We start from the raw sequence: 19,609 nt of genomic DNA on the forward strand, positions 1-19,609 counted from the left end.
GATCAAAGTTTCAGCAGGACAAGATGGCAGTCAGACAAGAAATAGAAAAGGATGTAAGATACAGCTGAATGTTTGTCTTCTTGTCCACCAGGCATATTTCATATTTCTCCACTAGAGGGAGACCAATGTCTGCTAAGGGGACTGATTTAAATTGGCCCGAGCTGAATTTTGCACTTTCTTACTAAAAGATGAACGCGTGAAGGTTTTTCATTGTTCTACCTACATGTGCAAACACTCCTTCCTTCCTAAAAAACCTGGATCATGTGAGAAGGCCCAAGAGGAGGGTTACTTGCAGCTTTGAGCAAGGTTGTAGGTCAGCTGATGATGGTGTGATGTCAAGACTCCAAGCCCACCTCACATTAATGACACTTGACATGAAAAAAAAAAGGAATTGCTGAAGGTTTAGGGTTGCTGGTTAAAGCTTAAAGCACCAGATCTACACATGGGACACATATGATGCCAAACAATAAGAGGACTTGATTTTTAACATTTGATTTGATCATTTTACCTTTTATTTGTAACTCTTTATTTTATATTTTCAACAAATCTATGAACTCAAACAAAAGGAGAATTGTGTATAGCACGTCAGCTAAGATAAGTAGTAATGTTTTAATGTTTTAAAAGCATGTCCAAAAGATAAGGTAGCACATTCAAGTACCAGCCTCCTGCATGATTCCTCTGAATGAAATTCTAATTGAAATAGTTAAAGATTAAATGATCATTTTAAAGGGATAGTTCATCATTCAAGGGATAGTTCAACATTTAAAAACTTCACCCACCCCTCCATCGGCATAGTGGTGAGTAGAAAATGAGTGAATTTTCATTTGAACTATCCCTTTAATCATTAAAGGTATAGTTTAGGTTTAATGCATACATCTTTGCATCTGCAAACCACAACTGGCCCCACTGAGAAATAAGCTGAGGGTGCAGTGGATCCTGATTTGATTTGGTACACAGTGTGGTCATCACCTTTACTTTACTGGTCCTGGCTTATATTCTTTTTTATTGATCCTTCAACATTTTCGAATACATTTCTTACCACAAGGCCATTTTGCCATATATTGTTTGCACTGCGTTTACCTACAATACCTTATAGAGTAAACATATTCCATCCTTGAATGTGTTTAGTAGTTGTTTGAGTTCTATGTTTTATATTTTCCACATCATTCATTCATTTTCACAGCCTTAAGCTGTTGTAAAAACTCAAAAAGTTTTTGGTTTGTCCAGTCTGGGCGACTGTAAAAAACATGGCAGCTCCCAATGTATATATAAAGTATATAAATATAAAAGAGCCCATTCTAGGGAAAAGAAAACAACAATTCATACAGTTTAGATGAAACACACTAGGGAAAACTTCACTAGGATTATTTTATATTCTATTCTGCATATAGATCCCTTTCACCTAAATCTTACACACTGAACCTTTATTGGAGAGGAACCGTGATCAGTGCCAGACTCAGTGTTTGCAGACATGTGCCTGGACCGGTTGGTGTGAGTGGAGCGAGATGGGGGAGGGAAGACACTGTTGATACTGAAATGGAGGCGGGTAGTTTCTGTGGTGCCTCCCCCTCCACCTCTCACCTGTTTCCTCCAAAAATAATAAACCAGTTACCGCCTCTATAGTGTGATGAGGCCGTTTCGAGGCATCTGTTTCGGGCCTGTGTGAGACAGATCCACCCCCCCCTGCCTCCGGTCCTCCACACAGACAGGGATCACTCACTGACGCTGCCTGCTCCGAGGAGCTGTTTGGGCGGTGGGACGGAGAGGGAGCTAGAGGCTCTTCTCCAGCTGCCATCCTGCTCCTCCCCCTCCTCCACCTCCACCTCCACCAGAGCCACTTCTCTTTCTCATCACATCCCGAGGTAAATAAGCCGGATTCCACGATACCGACCTCTCATCTGGGTAATCACGCAACCGTCCCGGGGTGTTACCGCTCAACCGGACACGCCAGGCGGCCGCTGGGAGCCAGTTCCCGGGATCAGACAAGGAGAAAAAAGGAGGGAGGGGGGGTGGATCATTCTCATTTGTGATGGGGTCTTTGCTTTGTACCCTGCCTCCCTGGCGTCGGGTCGGGGTTACGCTTCCTTAGGCAAGTCCGAGGTCCACTTTGTGAGCCGGTGATGCGTTCGAGGAAGGCCGTAGCAAGTGGGAGGTGAATATCCGAGTCCGTGCGCGACACATAACACCGAGAAAAGAGCCGCACAGAGTCGGCAGCTCACGGCTAAAACGGACTGGATGCTCTCCCGGTGGTGATGCTAGCTCGGGCAAGTTGCTGCACATATACCTAGCCAGCTAGCATACGTTAGCCGCATCTTCAGTTGTTGCTAGCCGGCTAACAACCCCGAGTTGACTGGAGTCACTCTCGCCAACGTCGTTTTCTCAACTCGGTTTCGTAAATAAGCGTCTTCAAGGGCGGAAATGAGAGTAATAACCGAGTAATAGCAGTCACTTCTGGTGTCAGGGCGAGCTAGCGTCGCTGTTGTGCTTGTGAACAGCCACACAAAGCTAAATTGAAAACAAAAGGAAGAGTATAAGTAGATCTAAGTAGCTACACGGTGTTATCAATAGCTTTTAGTTTTTATGTTTCTCTCTCTCAGTTGCTAGCATGGATTTAAAACAGACACAGACAAGCTAACGTCAGACACACATGCAGAATTGTTTTAACTTTTTTCCCTGTTTTATCGTTGATTATAACATAGATTCGTCCACCACCTCAATTACATTTGCTTCGCATCTGGATCAAGGGCTAAACCTGCTAACTTCGTGCTTCTGCAGCTATTTGCATGTTCAGCCTCAAGCAGCTTGCAAATATCTCAGCGATATACACACATTGTGCACACGGTTTGAAGGTGTTTGTATTTATGGGCCCGAGTTGATCGGAATGGCTTGGACCCCAGAACCTGCAGTTTTGGCATCAGAAACTGCAACAGATCGATAATTTGTAAAGACATGCCCAGGCTTGCTATCCGGACACGATCTGTCCACATCAGAGGGCAGTTACCATGTCACTGTAATAATGCACACTCATGAGATGACATAGGTTTAGCACACACTGGTTACATGCAAAATATAGTGCAGGGGAATGATAGTGTATCAATAGTTGTCAATATACTGTGTTTTTTTTATCAATAGCAATAACAAAGGTTCAATATATATTAATATATTGCTCGTGCATTGTGTAAACACTGTGAGGAGGTTTAACACATTATTGATCTACCTCAAACTAAAAGGAAAACGTTGCCCTTCAAACAAAAAGAAATACCATCTATCGACTGATATGATAATTTTATTCTGATGCAGTTTTCATGTTTTTCCTGGTTTTAATTACTAAGCGGTCTAACGGGAGCATTATTTCACATGATGGCCTCCAACCTTTATTGACAGTGAGATTGTTTGACCACCACTTTTCTGTCTCCCTGCAGCGTGTCGGAGATGTGAGGAATAGGAAGAGATCGGTGATATCGAGCAGCCCGTGCATTGACACGACCTCTTGACCTCATCTTCAGCATGAATGGTGATATGCCTCATGTCCCCATCACTACTCTCGCTGGAATTGCTAGCCTGACAGACTGTAAGTGCAACCTCGTCTCTGATGCCGCTCACTGTAGCCTAAACACTAACATTCAAAACCGAGATGTGGCAAGACTAAGGAATGCTCGACTTGGCTGTGGAGTTATACCAGACATAACTGAAGTTGTGTGATTGAAATGGTGTTGTTTCTTAATCTGGGTGATCTCAGGGCAGACAGAGGTGAATAGGCTTGTATTTCAGAAAATAGAAAGTTGTAGGCATTGGACCCAAACTGTTAAAACAGCATAATACTGAACTTTTCCCAAAGATATGATTCACTGATTCCATTAGGTTTCAAAAGTGTACCTAACAAAGGGGGATCTGCTAAATGTACAAATTGATATATATCATATTTAAAAGGCCTTTTGGCAGTGTTTGACATTTATTCAAATTAGAAACTTGCAAACTGTCCTAAATGTTTTAGATGCATTTATTTAATTTAGCATGAACATTCACATGTTGTCCTTAAATCTTCCTTCCAGTGTTGAACCAGCTGCCCTTGCCTTCTCCTCTCCCTGCCACTACTGCTAAGAGTCTGCTCTACAATGGAAGGATCTCTGAAGAGGTCAGCAACCTCCTGGTGTGTCGGGACGAAAATCTGGTGACTCAGCTGGCACATAGCCTTAACCAGGTCTCCACTGAACACATGTAAGTACCAAGTCAAGAGAGAAAAACCTGCCAGTAGTAGCAGAAATCTTTGTTACACCAGTATAAATTGTCAGCAGTGTTAATGAAAATACATTACAACGTGGGATAACATAACAAAAGCGAAGTCATCAAAGTTTCAATTTCAGTGATATGATGACAGATTACCAGATAGATAGAATCATGCTCTGAAATCGGATGTGGAATCATAATGCTATAATCAAAACAGCATTTAATAAAGTGTGTTAGATATTTCCTGTAGTGTGGCTGAGGACTGTTCTTTTTCTTTGCTTTCCAGAGAGTTGAAAGACAACTTGGGGAATGATGAACCTGAGGGGGACATGCCAATACTTCTACAAACATTGCTTTCCAGGAACCCCAAAGTCTTTGGGGACAAAAGTATGTTATCCCAATATAAGGTTTGGGGTGGAATGAGGAGGAGGAACTGAGTTGTGTATATCCGACTCCTTGTTTGTGTTACATTGATTATAGATTTTTTTCATCCTTATCTTTTAGGTGTAATGCAGCAGCCGATGATGCAACAGTATAAGATTGCCCAGAATCAAATGCATGGGAGCCCAGGATCGAATTATCAGCAGGCCACTGTTCCTCAAAGCCCCTCTGGGTATGGTGGTGAAATCATGTTGTCTGGTTATGATAAATTCAGAAGCATTTGTACTTCTACTAAGATGATGTATTACCTTTCTCTTCTTGCAGATGTTTTACATCCCCACAGTCTGGGTCAGCTACCCGGTTCGTACCCCAGCAGAGCAGCCCCATACCCAGTCCCTATACTCCCCAGAGTCCTGCAGACTACATGCAGTACAATCCACCAAGTTATTCCCAGCACCATCAGACTCAGCAAGGTGAGTACAAAGTGAAGTTTGTAGAAATGCGTGGGAGCATTGGCTCCACTATAACCTGCAGATCCCTCCCTATAAATTCAGATAAACTCAGCTGGACACAATCAAACTGCTTAAGGGGATAGTTCACTGACAAATGAAAATCCATTCATTATTCACTCACCACTATACCGATGGAGGGGTGGGTGAAGTGTTTGAGTCCACAAAACGATTTTGGAGTTTCAGGGGTGAACAGTGTTTCAGCCAAATCCAATACAATTGAAGTAAGTGGGACCCCTTCTTCAGACATAAAAATACAACAGAAAAAAACCATAACATGCCTCTATACTGCTCTTTTGTTTGAACTATCCCTTTAAACTAATCCTTTAACTCAAATAACTCAACCCTAAAACAGTAAAACTACAGCTATCCGTGCAGATTGGAAAAGTATCTATCTCACACATAGCCAAGCACATATCTCACACTGCCCATCACAAATAATCTAACTGGAGATTTTTATTTTGCTCTCTGTTTCAGTAACTGGTGGTGTAAGAAATAGCCATGACAACAAGGTCTCTGGTCTCTCAACTAGTTCTTCTAATCACAATGCAAGACTAGTCACCGATGAAGAATACATGAACATGGCTCACAGACTGGGAAATGAGGTAATGCAGAGATTCACGATATCCCAAACTGGGAACTGGACATCAGGTTGTAAAAGTAAATGATAAATGTCTTGTGTGCCAACAGGACAATGACCCCTCTGTGAGGGCTGCTGCATATCGAGTTAAATCCCCACAGTCTGTGTGCTCCTCTGCTGGAAGTGAAGAGATGGCAAAAAGTATGCTGCCTTGGCAACAAGTTGATTCTTACCCATTTTTTGTAGAATCAAAAATAATACACTATCATACAGTTTGTTATTCACCCAGACTTATTCTCAGGTGCTCACTTTTCTTTGAATTTATTTGTGTTTCAGCAGGATCCAGGCCTGACCTGCTCCTCACCTCTGCCAACCGCAAAAAGAAGCAGAGAGAAAGAAGTAAAGAGGAAAATGAGCAGATGGATAAAAATACCTTGTACGACATTGTTGGTTCCCCATCAAAAGATTCTGCGAAGCTGACGTTAAAGCTGTCCCGAGTGAAGATTCCAGATATTGATCAATCCAGAGAATTTCCTCCGCGGGCACATATGGACTCAGACCATGAAACTGATTTGATGAATAATAATCAGTTGTCAAGGGATGCTCAGGACTTTTCACACAAGTTTGGTGCTGAGGAGCAGGTGAACTGTCAACCGCCCCCTGTTCGACCAAATAACAAGGAGATTGCAGTGGTCAGTAGGGGCGTGTATGATGATGCGGAGATGGATGCAATTGCAGAAATCGAGAGAATAGAAAGCGAGACAGCCAATGAGAGAGAACGATGGTCTAAAGAAGTCCAGGATAAAGGTATGTTTCTGTCTCTTCCCTGTGCCTCCTTGTCTTTTTCCAGACCCCTTTTTGTTTTAAGGGTATCTAAGCTAATATAGTGGTCTTTATTGCAGACAAGCCACTGAAGAAACGGAAGCAAGACTCATATCCTCAGGAATCTGGAGCCGAAGTAGGTGATGGACCTGCTTTACAAGGGGGCAACCCTGGCAGCAAGGTGACACCCAAGAAGACAAATCCTGCAAGTAACTGTGCCAGTCGACCGGCTTTGATGGTCAGTATTGACCTGCAGCAAGCCGGCAGAGTGATAGGACAACCTGTCGTGGTTTTGGAAGCAAATGCGTTTTGTGATGACCATGTGAAGCACCTAAATTCAAAGGCTGATGGGAATGTAGATAAAGTTGTTGAAAACAAACCTGGGATCAGCAAAAAGCATTCTGACAATCCCAAAGAAAGAATTCAAAAAAAGTCAGGCTCAGATGGGCAACCAGAGAAGCAGGAAGCATCTCTGATTGCTAAACAGAAGCAGGAACACCAGCGGGAATCCAAACACAGACATGATGGCAAGACGGAGAGTGGTAACGGACGCCCTGATGAAAGACGGACAGACACACCACGGCAAAAACATGACCGGCATTCAGACTCACGCAACAAAGAGGAAAAGAACCACAACAGTCACAGATCCAATGTCAGCCAAGCTGAGACTCCAAAAACCATTAGTAGGACGGAGCGTAACTCCAAAAATGGAGAGGACAAAGCCAGGGATAAAGAAAAAGATAAGGACAGAGACAGAGATGGAAATAGAGACAGAGAAAGAGAAAAAGATAGAGAGAAGGACAGGGCCAAACACAGAGAAAGGGATAAAGATAGAGATAAATGCAAAGATAGAAATAGCGATAGAGATAGGGACAGAGAGAAAGACAGGGAAAGGAAACACAAGCCACAGTCAACAGAAAACTGCAACAGACACTCCGAGAGCCAGAGAGTGAAGCAAGACGGGAGCAGAAAATCCACTGACTTTAATGGTCGTCAGAAGACAGACACTGCCACCCTTCAGACCCCCCAAAATAAAAAAGAAGAAAGAGGTGGGGATGGCAGTGTCAGATGCCAAACTGGAATCAAACAGCAGTCGTTGGAGACAAAACCGAGCGAGTTCCCCTCATTCCTGCTCGGTGGCAAGACGGGGAGTCTGAAGAACTTTGTGATTCCAAAATTGAAACGAGACGGGAAAGACAAAGAGTCACTACCTGTAAACAATTTGAAAGAGGTCTGGAACGAACCCCTGATCCGACTGGAGAGAATGTCTTTGGTAGAGAATTTAAACAAAGGAGCTAAGCCTGTTGTTGTCGTTCAGAAGCTCAGTGTTGATGATGTGAAAAAGATCATAAAGGAAAGCAGGAACGCACACAGCTCCAAATCCAAGAAGTGGTCCTCCTTCGATAAATCAGGGAAAGGTATGATTTTCTTTGTTTTATTAAATATACACACAAAACTGGTGGGGGGGGGGCAGATATGTGCAACTTTGTTTCTGTGTTGTTTATTTACTTTACCCCACTATATTAGAAATCCCTCTTACCACAGTACTTATTTAACATAAATAGCTGTGGCTCATTTTGACTTAAATTGTAAATTTTGTATGTGCTGAAAGCTCACTCAGCTCTTGTGCTTACAGAGAAGTCATTTTGTGAGAAGACAAACAAGCGAAGGCACAGTGTCATCAGCAAGAAATTGAAGTACGCAGAGCTGGACTCCAATGATGATGAAGACAATGATGATAATGAAGGCAATGAATCTGATAATAAGTGTAAGTATTCAATCTAAAAATAAATCACAATGTCTGTACATCAGAGTTTTACACAATTCTGTCAAAATCACTCTCTCCTCTCCACTGAACATTTTAGCTCTCTGAAATCCTTTAGATTAAATATTTTTTCCACCAAATATTTTATTATTTTCTGTAAAAATATCATAATTTTTGCTCAAACTTTTTAAGAAACTTTCTTTCTGACTCATCCTAATGTTTATTCTCTCTGTGTTTTACTCCAGCTGCAAGAAAACGTCACAAGAAAGACCATGACAAGACCTGGAGGCAGGAAGAGAAGAAAGGCTCCGGAGAGCAGCGTCAAAGTGGAGGTCTTCAAAATGTTCGCCGGGGGTCCGGTAACCGTCCTCGTGATTTGAGCCCGGCTGAATCGGATGAAGGCTCTCCACCACCAAGCCTAAGTGATGGTGAGTCTTTCTCACAAAAATGGACAGCGAAGATAATATATATATATATATAAATAAGTCTTTCTCCCTGGACAGTTGGATCACTGCCCCCAAGTCTCTCTCTGTTAAATAGTTCCATTTTGCTGCTGTTAAGGATTTTGACTAATGTTGTTTTCTTTTTGTTCAGTTGCCAAAAAATTGAAGAAAAAAGAGAAACATAAAAACAAGAAGGCATACGATCCCAAGATGACGCTGGAGGGTACTGTTTTACCACTTTGAATTTGAACTTTTGTTATACTAATGCATTGCAACAGCAAATATTTTTATGAATTAATTTATCCTTTGTTTAACAGATATTATGGACTCGTCCACATTTAAGAGATTCGCAGCCAGTGTGGATAACATCCTTGAGAACCTTGATGAGGTGGATCTTACAGCTGAAGGTAAACATCAAGCACTTCACAGTTACCACAGTGCTTGTGACATTTGTGGACGGGGCAATATTATAATTTTGTACCCTCACACAGATGATGATGAAATACCTCAGGAGCTCTTGATTGGAAAGCAACAGTTGACCCAGCTAGGAAACGATTCTGCTAAGATTAAGGCGATGGGTATCTTCAACAAGGTAAGAGAATTATGCTTGTGCACATGGTTTAAACCTCATAGCTGCACTTTTGTGAGAGTAATCATCATCACCGTTTGTTTGATTTACAGTTCTCTACAAGTAAACTGGTGAAAATACTAAATGTCTTGGAGAAGAACATTCAGGACAGCGCCAAACTTTCCACATTATTGAGTCATGTAAGTTGTCAGCAAGAAAATATTTCTTTTAACTGTAGAATGATGAGGATTCTCTGTATTAATTTTGCTTAATTGCAGAGCTTCTGAGTTGTTTCATTCTTCTTTACAAATTGTTTTTGGAATATGTAGGATAATGATTCCATGGACGAAGAGCGGTTGTGGCGCGACCTCATCATGGAGCGGGTGACCAAGTCTGCCGATGCGTGTCTGACTGCACTCAACATCATGACATCTCCACACATGCCCAAGGCTGTGTACATCGAGGATGTGATCGAGAGGGTGTTGCAGTACACCAAGTTCCATCTGCAGAGCTCTCTGTACCCTCAGTATGACCCGGCCTACAGGGTGGATCCCCATGGAGGTCAGCACTGTTTCTTCTCTTCTCATAAATTGCAATAGTCTCAGTTCGCAGGATTTATTTTATATTTTGGAGGATCTACATATTAACAATCTGATTAGGCCAATCCATGTTGTACTTCTTTTAGACCTGATTTGGAAAAGAGCTTAAAATGTGAGAAGTCCATTGTTCAATTTAATGTCTAGCCAATCAGGAAGAAGTTGTAATACCTTCAGGGATTTATTTAAAAAAAATGAGATTCCTGACAACAGTTCATCAGCCTGTTTCACTTTTAAGTAAAAGTTGGCCACAGAATATGCTTGTATTAGTCTTATATGACCCTGTAATTGAATATAGAAATGTCAGTCTTGTGTCTGACACATTCAAACACAAATTTGTTGAAATAACCAGCATCACATATCGTTGTTTTATTATCGGTATTATCTTCTTCATTTAAGGTGGTGCGCACACTTCAAAGTCCAAGCGAGCAAAGAGCTCCAGCCACAAACAGAAGGTGGTGGTGGTGCTCTACAACAAAGTGTGTGATATCGTCAGCAGCATCTCGGAGCTCCTGGAAATTCAGCTGCTAACTGACACCACAATTCTCCAGGTGAGACTCAAAATTGGATATCATTCATGTCCATGAACTTATTTAACCTTTGTCTTCTGAGCTCTAACGTACCTGATTGCTTCTGTGCCCGACTTTTAGGTGTCCACTCTGGGTATTACTCCGTTTTTTGTGGAGAACGTCAGGGAGCTGCAGTTATGCGCCATCACACTGGTGACAGCAGTAAGTCTTTCATGCCATATTCTATTGCTTCAGCAGTTAATTTAGCTTTAGGTTCACATTTTGTGATGATCTTGCACAACAATGTCTCCAATATTTGATTCAATGGTTTGCATTTTACCGTCCCTCAGGTCTTCTCTCGTTACGAGAAGCACAGGCAGCTCATTCTTGAAGAGGTCTTCACCTCGCTTGCCAGACTGCCTACTAATAAACGCAGCCTCAGGAACTTCAGGTTAGAACGCGAATATTTGTGAATATTTGTTCAGTGAAATTACATCAATAAAACAAATGACCCTTGACATCTCCAGTGCTGCTCAGTAAAAAAATCTAGTAATGAGCCAAATGCCCTCTCGACCACTATAAGATTACAGACTAAGTCATCTTCTATTAAATTTCTTCCTAAAACATTTCTTTTTGTTAAAAGCTTTTACAAATCAATGACATTGGCTCTTATTAACACTGACATCCCATTTATTCATTTATATAATGTTATCTATTTCATCATTCTCTTTTCTCTGCTCATTTTATCTGTTGTTTCCTCCTTGTAAAGCACTTTGTACCATTGTTAAGAAAAGCTCTTTAGAAATCAAGTTTATCATCATTATTATTATAAATGTTTTCTCCTCCCTCAGGCTGAACAGCGGTGATTCGGATGGAGAGCCCATGTACATCCAGATGGTCACAGCTCTGGTTCTTCAGCTCATCCAGTGTGTGGTTCACCTTCCCTCTGTGAGAGAAACAGAAGATGAACCTACCAAGAAGGTAAAGATGTTGGATTTAACTTAATTTAAATAATCATGAAACATGTTTTGATTCATAAATTAATTTATATATTGTGTACCTAGGTGGATAAAGAAGTCTTTATCACAAACTCTTTTGAAACTGCCATGAGGACAGCTCAGAACTTCCTTTCAGTGTTCCTCAAGAAGTGAGTGCTTGCTCCTGCTGTGGAATAAACTCTAATATTAACTGACTTAATGTTGAACAACAGTTTCTAATAAAAGCTTGTATTCTGTATTTGTCAGGTGTGGCAGTAAGCAGGGAGAGGAGGACTACAGGCCTCTGTTTGAGAACTTTGTTCACGACCTCCTGTCCACAAACAACAAGCCCGAGTGGCCTGCAGCCGAACTGCTGCTCAGTTTACTGGGCCGACTGTTGGTGAGTCGCATCATTCACATCTCCCCAGTAGAAAGAGCTGATTGTGCGTTTTTTGTTATTGAGACATTTCTCCTTCACCTCTTGTGCTCCAGGTGCATCAGTTCAGTAACAAGCAGACAGAAATGGCTCTCAGGGTGGCGTCTCTGGACTACCTCGGCACTGTGGCTTCCCGACTGCGTAAAGATGCTCTAACCAGCAACATGGACCAAAAGGCTATTGACCGCATCCTCAGAGAGGTGTGCAGGATAATTAGAGGAGCTTTTGATCACTTGTATATTTCCAGTGCTGTTGAGCTACTGTTAAACTGACCCTTGTTTGTTTCTCTGCTTACAGATGCCAGGCACTGATGAGATCCAGCAACTTCAGAAGGACTTATTAGATTACCTAGATGAGAACAGTGACACAGATTCATCTCTAGTGGTGAGTGTTTAATCAAATCATTATGGCCACATTTAAAATTTCCCAAAGGACTGGATGCATTGCTTGCATGCTTCAATATCTTGTGTTAGTCAGTTACATAAAGGTCTTGAACAGTTTGGTAGAGGTATATTGCGGGTTGGTAAGATTAGCATAAAAGAGATTTTGATTCTTGTCCCTTGGTGAAATAGGGTTTTATAATGTATCTTGTGCCTTAGAATAATCAGTATTCCTAATATCACTTCTCATTTGTTTCATCCAGTTTGCCAGGAAATTTTATATTGCCCAGTGGTTCAGGGATGCAACAAGTGAGGCAGAGAAAGCAATGAAGTCTCAAAATGAGGACGACAACTGGAAAGGTCACTGTCATTCCAAGGATGTCGACTCGACTGAGGAGATAATGCAGAAAGCCGAGGCACGAAAGAAATTCTTACGCAAGATCATGAAGACTTCACAATCACATTCCAGTGCTCTGAGGTAAATACTACTAATTCACTGTGGATCACTGGATTTATTTGCTTTGCTGTTTGACTTTTTCACCCATCCTGGTAATGAACTATCCTCTTGACTTTCTTTGCAGGATGAACGGAATAGACTACGATGATTCATGTGTAATTGTCAGATATCTGGCCTCTATGAGGCCATTTGCCCAGAGTTTTGATATTTATTTATCACAGGTGAGAGAGTCAATTTGATAAGAGAAGGGGGGAGATTGGGTTATGTTGTCTGTGACTAACTATTACTCTTTTGTGTCATATATAGATTCTGAGAGTTTTGGGTGAGAGTGCTATTGCAGTCAGAACTAAAGCCATGAAGTGTCTGTCTGAAGTAGTGGCTGTAGATCCAAGTATTCTGGGACGGGTAAGTCATCCTTTGGTGGCTGCAACACAACTCTGATACTACTGGGTTGATGGGGTTATTTTATACACTATCTAACGTGCATCATGTATATTCTTAACTGTTAATGCAAATCTGTTTGTTTTTCAGTTGGATATGCAGCGTGGGGTTCATTGTCGCCTCATGGACAACTCCACCAGTGTGAGAGAGGCAGCTGTGGAGCTCCTGGGTCGTTTTGTGCTAAGTCGACCTCAGCTCATTGAGCAGTACTACGATATGCTCATTGAAAGGATATTGGTAATTTCAACTTCACTCTGTACATCATCCATACATTTATTTTCCACATTTCCATTTCCACAGATATTTGCTGTTCTAATTTGGAAAGAAATCAAATGAAATTCACAGTAACCAAAAGAGCTACTTAACATGAAGCTTCCACTGAGATTTCCTTGTACCCATTTTGTCTTTACATAGGACACAGGTATCAGTGTAAGGAAAAGGGTCATTAAGATCCTGAGGGATATTTGCCTGGAGCAACCAGACTTCCACAAGATCACGGAGATGTGTGTGAAGATGATCCGAAGAGTCAATGATGAGGAGGGGATCAAGGTTTGAATTTAGCTTTATGTAAAAGCTTGGCAGCTGTTTAAATATACACAAAATATACTTTTTACTAACCCTAATATCTTCCTCCATGCAGAAATTGGTGAATGAGACTTTCCAGAAACTCTGGTTCACACCCACACCAAGCCACGACAAAGAGGCCATTACCAGAAAGATCTTGAACATCACAGATGTGGTGCGTACTATCGAGCATGTGACAAAAAAATCTCTTTTACACTTTCAAATAATAAACATTTGGATGTTCGACCTTGTCATAATCTGGGTCTTGTGGTGTTTTGATTTCCTTGCAGGTGTTGGCATGTAAAGATTCAGGCTATGATTGGTTTGAGCAACTTCTCCAGAACGTGAGTTTTTTTCACTTGTTAAACTGTTTCGATATCTCAACAGCAGCTTCTTTGTCTTTATCATTGTGGTTGTTTCATTTTATCTGAACTCTGTTGCAGCTGCTGAAGTCAGAAAAGGACGCTTCGTACAAACCTGCCAGGAAGGCCTGTGTTCAGCTGGTGGACAATCTTGTGGAACACATACTGAAATATGAGGAGTCTATTGCAGGTAATGAAAAGCAATTTAATACTTTCTTTGCAAACAGAATTCTCATTTTATTGTTATTTTGTTACACATGTACACACACAGTGGGGTGACTGATGTTGCTGTCTTCTGTTTGTGTTTCAGACTGTGAGGACAAAGGGCTCAACTCAGGTCGTCTCGTAGCATGCATCACCACTCTCTACCTGTTCAGCAAAATCAAAGCACAGTTACTGGTCAAACATGCCATGACTATGCAGCCCTACCTGACCACAAAGTGCAATGTAATCATAACTTTATTTTGTTCATATTTTAATATATATTATATCTTATTATAAAATCTTACTCTATTTAGACTAGCTACAGCCAAATGAGAACCAAAGTGTTAAACCTTTACTGTAGCTTTCATGTGTCTTCATCCTGACATCTCAGACTCAGAACGATTTCATGCTGATCTGCAACGTGGCCAAGATCCTGGAGCTGGTCGTGCCACTGATGGAGCAACCGAGTGAGACTTTCCTCAATACCATAGAAGAAGATCTGATGAAGCTCATCATCAAATATGGCATGACGGTCAGTCGCATTTGCTTCTTGCAGCTTTGACATATAGCCCCCCCCCCCAAAAAAACTTTCTGGCTACTGTTGTGAAGCAACCATTCTGAACATCGTGATATAATATGTGTTTGCCTTCAGGTTGTACAACACTGTGTGAGCTGTCTTGGTGCGATTGTGAACAAGGTCACACACAACTACAAGTTTGTTTGGGCTTGTTTCAATCGTTACTACGGTAAGAACTATGCACTGTCACATTAGTTTTTCACGTAGCAGAATTCTAATAGACCTTGAAATGGAGAAATCTCAAATAGACCACAAATGTAATAATTTAGACATCGAGCTTGGAATTATTTACCTGTTTATTCACCTTCAAAAAGTTACTTTTATACGCTCATCATCTCACATCCAAGTTAAGAAAAGCATTGAATACTCAAAACAAAATCAGCAAGACAAAGTTATTTAGTATTTCACTGTCTGTTCGTATGATTTTACAGGAGCTCTGGCAAAACTGAAGACCCAGCACCAGGAGGACCCCAGCAGCCCCACTCTGGTTGCTAACAAACCCACTCTCCTGCGGTCTCTGTTCACTGTGGGGGCTCTCTGCAGACACTTTGATTTTGACCAGGAGGATTTCAAGGGTGCCAACAAGGTGAACACCAGCACACTACTTTATGGTTGTATTGTTGTACGCAGAATTACTAAATAACATGTTTTGGTGAAATGAATAAAAATGAATCCATGTGTCACTCAGATTATCATCAAGGACAAAGTGTTGGAGCTTCTGCTCTACTTCACCACACATGAAGAGGAGGAAGTCCAGATCAAGGCCATCATAGGTCTAGGTATAGTGCACTTCATCACTGTTTAACATAAGATCCATTCACAGTACTTATAGTAATTTATTATTGGCAGCTCTAATCTTTTACTTGCCTATATCTGTGACATTTGTTTCCTCAATCTGACATCTATATTTAAATTCTTTCCATCTTCTCAAGGCTTCCAGTTCATCATGCACCCAGAGCTCATGTTTGTGCAGGATGTGAAGATTCTGTACAACAGTATCCTCTCAGATGAGAGCACTCTGGTCAGTCGGAAGATACAGGTGTTAAAAAACCTGCAGACTTACCTGCAGGAGGAGGACTCCCGCATGCAGGAGGCGGATCGTGAATGTGAGTTTTAAAAATTCCACCTTGTGCGCTCTGTTACTCCATCTACCGACAAAGTCTCCGAGCTAATGAGGCTGATGCTTTTGTGTATTCAGGGAAGAAACAAGCCAAGCAGGAGGATCTGAAGGAAATGGGGGATATCTCATCGGGCATGAGCAGCTCCATAATGCAGATTTACCTGAAGCAGGTGCTGGAGTCCTTCTTCCACACACAGTCCACCGTTCGACACTTTGCCCTGAGCGTCATTACACTGACTCTAAACCAGGGCCTCGTCCATCCTGTGCAGGTATGTTCACAGTTTCAATGCAGCATATTTCTCTATGAAACTTTCCTTCATCACACAGTGACACTGCACAAATGCATCATGAGTTGTTCACGGATTGGAAACAATGTTTTTTTTGTTTTAGTGTGTGCCCTACTTGATTGCCATGGGAACAGACCCAGAGCCAACCATGAAGAACAAGGCCGATCAACAGCTGGTGGAGATTGACAAGAAATATTCAGGGTTCATCCATGTGAGTGACTTGCTGGTTAATAATGACCAGAAAAGGAGTGAAAGTGTAAATGATAGATATCTTTATGGAAAGTAAAGTGTTCTTAATAATCATCTAAAAAATTATTACAAGTAAACTTTTAGGCCACAATGAACACCGAATGCTACAGGCAACAAAATCCTTACTAAATTGTTTAATGTGACATAGGAGTTGTTGCACATTACAGAAAGAGCTTTTTAATGAAAGAAGAAAAAGATCAACAACAGAAATCTCAATTTAAATTAGTTTCTTATTGTTTAAAATAACATTCTGCAAACTAGTAATATTCTGTAGTTCAGCTTTTCATCCCAGACTTTGTAGATCAAGTAAGAATGAAACACTGGCCTCACAAGAATTGTCTCTTCCACAGATGAAGGCCGTCGCAGGATTGAAGATGTCGTACCAAGTGCAACAGGCCATAAATGGACCAAAGAACACAGTGATCCGAGGTTTTCGTCACGATGACTCAGACTCCGCCCTCTGCTCACACCTCTACACCTTGGTCCGTGGGAACAGGCAACATAGAAGGGCTTTCCTCATTTCCCTGCTCAACCTGTTTGATGACAGCTCTGTAAGTTCCTCTCTCTCCCTTAGATTCTCAGTGTGCATTTTGTAATGTTTGTACAATATGTGTAGTAAAAAGAAAATTATCATCAGGTCCTTTATATTTCATTATTTGTCCCCTGCAGAAAACAGAGGCGAACATGCTGCTTTTCATAACAGACAACTTGGCCTGCTTCCCCTACCAGACTCAGGAGGAGCCTCTTTTCATCATGCACCATATAGATATTACTCTCTCTGTCTCTGGTAGCAACCTTCTTCAGTCTTTCAAGGAGGTGAGAAGCTTTGTTTAATCTTGTATATAACTTATTGCTCTTAGTTGTTGAATGTGTGTCATGTTCTCTCTATATATCAGGTTTGTGTTTGAGTGATTTTGTCGTCTTTGCAGTCGTTACGGAAAGAGCCTATACAGCGGGAAAAGAAGATTAAGATGAAAAAGAAGAAGAAGAAGAAGAAGAAGAAGCAGCACCGGAGGAAGAAAAATAGCTCTGATGAAGATGAGGATGAAGAGCAGAGCAGCAGTAGCTCTAGCAGCAGTAGCTCTAGCAGCAGTGATGAGGAGGAAGAGGTCGTCCAAAGGCATAAGAAATCAGTGGGTTCTGACTCTGACATGGAGGATGAGGATGCAGTGATGGACCGTCTACCTGAAAACCCCACCCCTCTGCTGGACTTCGCCAACGCTTCACAGGGGATTCTGCTGCTGCTGGTGCTCAAACAACATCTGAAGAATCTGTATGGCTTCTCCGACAGGTAGGTCACACTAAAGAAAACATCCTCGGACAAACCTTTAAGGTGCTTAAAGCTCGACTGAATGTGTTTGTTTGCGTTGCAGCAAAATCCAGAAGTATTCTCCAACTGAGTCTGCGAAAGTGTACGACAAGGCAGTGCACAGGAAATCCAAAGTCCACTTCAACCCTCGCCAGACACTGGAATACCTGAAGAGTGATCTAGCCAACGATCTCAGTCATGACACCAAGAGGAACATTGTGAAACAGTATTTGGATGTAAGCATTCAGCACTATGTATTTTCTAATTCAGATGTTTTGTATTTATTAATAAGTCATTTTAATCTCAGCAACATGTAGCAGACATGTATTAAGTTGTCAAGTAAACTTAAAAGCTCTGTTTGCTTCTGTGTCCTAGTTCAAGGTACTCATGGAGCACTTGGATCGTGATGAAGAGGAGGAGGGGGAAGCCAGTGCCAACGCCAGAAACAAAGCCATTACTTCACTGTTGAAGGGCCCAAAACTCCAGAACCACAATCACAACAATCACACTGCCCCAGTGGAGACAGACGATGAGGAGAGTGACGATGAAGATCAGCCTGCAGTAAGAATTTAAAACTCCCTACATGTGTATAGTCACAACAAAAGCCACCTGATGTTTTGGGAAAATGTGAAAATGCAGTTTAACCACATCACAAAGTGTCAGAGTTATTATAGGTTTCACAAAGATGCATTATAAACTATGATGAATAAAAAAGAGAAGATATTTGAGCCTGTTTTAATGTTGTCCTGTACAGAATGTCTTCCAATGGATTTTCAATGACTTTTAATTCCTAACATAACATAATAACATTCTGCTCCACAGAGGAAACCAAGGAAAGGCAAGGATTGCGTGGAGGATTCAGGTCACATGAATGAGACGGTGGAGGCCATGGACGTCATCGCCATCTGCCGTCCCAAGTACAAAGACAGACCACAGATTGCCAGGGTCATCCAGAAGACCAAAGCTGGCTACAGTATACATTGGATGACTGGGACTTACTCTGGGCCCTGGGCAGTGGCAAAGAAACGGGACGGTCGCAAAAAGGTGCCTTGGGTCGACACTATCAAGGAGTCGGATATTATTTATAAGAAAATCTCTTTGACAAGCGGACACAAGCTCTCAAACAAAGTGGCACAGACGTTACGGGCGCTGTACGCTGCCAAGGAGGGCAACTGAAATCTCTCAGACGGAGAACCCCTTCACAGTCCAAATCTTTGTGGATCCAATATGTTACTCGCAGAAAGGAAGACGAAGACCTTTTGAGATTTAAGGACCTGTTGGAAGTGTTGTGAACACTGATCTGTTTTTGAGTACAGACATGTTTAAGTTAATCACAAGAAGGAAATGTTGGGAAAACATTGTGTGGGAGTTCCTTCGCTGTTGTGCAGCAACTCGGTTGTTAGATTTTTACTCCCACTGTATCATAGTTTAACTAAACACATGTTTATATCTGAACATACTTCTGTAAAAAAAAAAAAAGTTAAGTGAATGTTGGAAATTAGTGTAGTGATGATGTTCTTAATAAAGTGTTTTTGGAGTTTAAACTAGCACCAGATGGATTTATTCACAACTTTAAGCTGCGTTCAGTTTTTTCTTGGTCCAGACATTTTATTGTTTACCCACACTGTGTACATATCTTTGATATGATTTATTTATGTTAAGATCAGTGCAGTATCTGTGCCTATATGCGGGGGGAAGTTATTTTGTTTTTAATATAGATTTTGATGTTATAGAGCCAAAAAAAAAGTGACCCCTGCTCTTCCGGTGAAACAAATACTGCAATAAAATTTTCTTATGTCCTTGGTACTTGTTTGGGTTTGTTTTTGTGAATAGGTGACTGTAGGTC

The 19,609-nt window shown here is 41.5% G+C and overlaps 1 protein-coding gene across 6 annotated transcripts; it reads left to right on the top strand.

The window, feature by feature from the left end:
• Window positions 1-1,392: 1,392 nt before the first annotated feature.
• On the top strand, window positions 1,393-19,566 carry LOC109626329 (nipped-B-like protein B). Of its 6 annotated transcripts, none has more exons than XM_020082174.2 (47): window positions 1,393-2,152; window positions 3,423-3,571; window positions 4,053-4,218; window positions 4,514-4,614; window positions 4,732-4,840; window positions 4,933-5,081; window positions 5,595-5,722; window positions 5,808-5,898; window positions 6,034-6,504; window positions 6,600-7,937; window positions 8,156-8,287; window positions 8,530-8,712; window positions 8,879-8,950; window positions 9,045-9,134; window positions 9,219-9,319; window positions 9,409-9,495; window positions 9,625-9,856; window positions 10,291-10,442; window positions 10,542-10,622; window positions 10,751-10,851; window positions 11,252-11,381; window positions 11,465-11,547; window positions 11,645-11,777; window positions 11,870-12,013; window positions 12,111-12,197; window positions 12,457-12,671; window positions 12,775-12,871; window positions 12,957-13,055; window positions 13,182-13,328; window positions 13,506-13,640; window positions 13,732-13,830; window positions 13,946-13,999; window positions 14,099-14,207; window positions 14,328-14,464; window positions 14,613-14,753; window positions 14,874-14,967; window positions 15,230-15,384; window positions 15,487-15,577; window positions 15,731-15,904; window positions 15,997-16,187; window positions 16,309-16,416; window positions 16,805-17,005; window positions 17,124-17,270; window positions 17,384-17,745; window positions 17,828-17,999; window positions 18,139-18,324; window positions 18,586-19,566. In XM_020082174.2, exons 2-47 carry the CDS (start codon window positions 3,508-3,510, stop codon window positions 18,937-18,939), a joined length of 7,893 nt encoding a protein of 2,630 aa, XP_019937733.2. In that variant the 5' UTR covers window positions 1,393-2,152; window positions 3,423-3,507; the 3' UTR covers window positions 18,940-19,566. The 6 variants fall into 6 exon arrangements, with proteins under 6 accessions (XP_019937733.2, XP_019937734.2, XP_069369326.1 ...); XM_020082175.2 differs by having other exon boundaries at window positions 1,393-1,862; XM_069513225.1 differs by having other exon boundaries at window positions 1,625-1,862; window positions 6,037-6,504.
• The last annotated feature ends 43 nt before the right edge of the window (window positions 19,567-19,609 follow it).

This window comes from Paralichthys olivaceus, chromosome 18 (assembly GCF_024713975.1).
Source record: "Paralichthys olivaceus isolate ysfri-2021 chromosome 18, ASM2471397v2, whole genome shotgun sequence".
Classification (NCBI taxonomy): domain Eukaryota; kingdom Metazoa; phylum Chordata; class Actinopteri; order Pleuronectiformes; family Paralichthyidae; genus Paralichthys; species Paralichthys olivaceus.

Excerpts from the sequence above, each read along its gene's own strand:
- LOC109626329 (XM_020082174.2), top strand. The coding sequence starts at position 3,508 with ATGAATGGTGATATGCCTCATGTCCCCATCACTACTCTCGCTGGAATT. Across the intron at positions 3,572-4,052 it reads AATTGCTAGCCTGACAGACT|TGTTGAACCAGCTGCCCTTG; the intron begins GTAAGTGCAACC and ends TCTTCCTTCCAG. Across the intron at positions 10,852-11,251 it reads CGCAGCCTCAGGAACTTCAG|GCTGAACAGCGGTGATTCGG; the intron begins GTTAGAACGCGA and ends CTCCTCCCTCAG.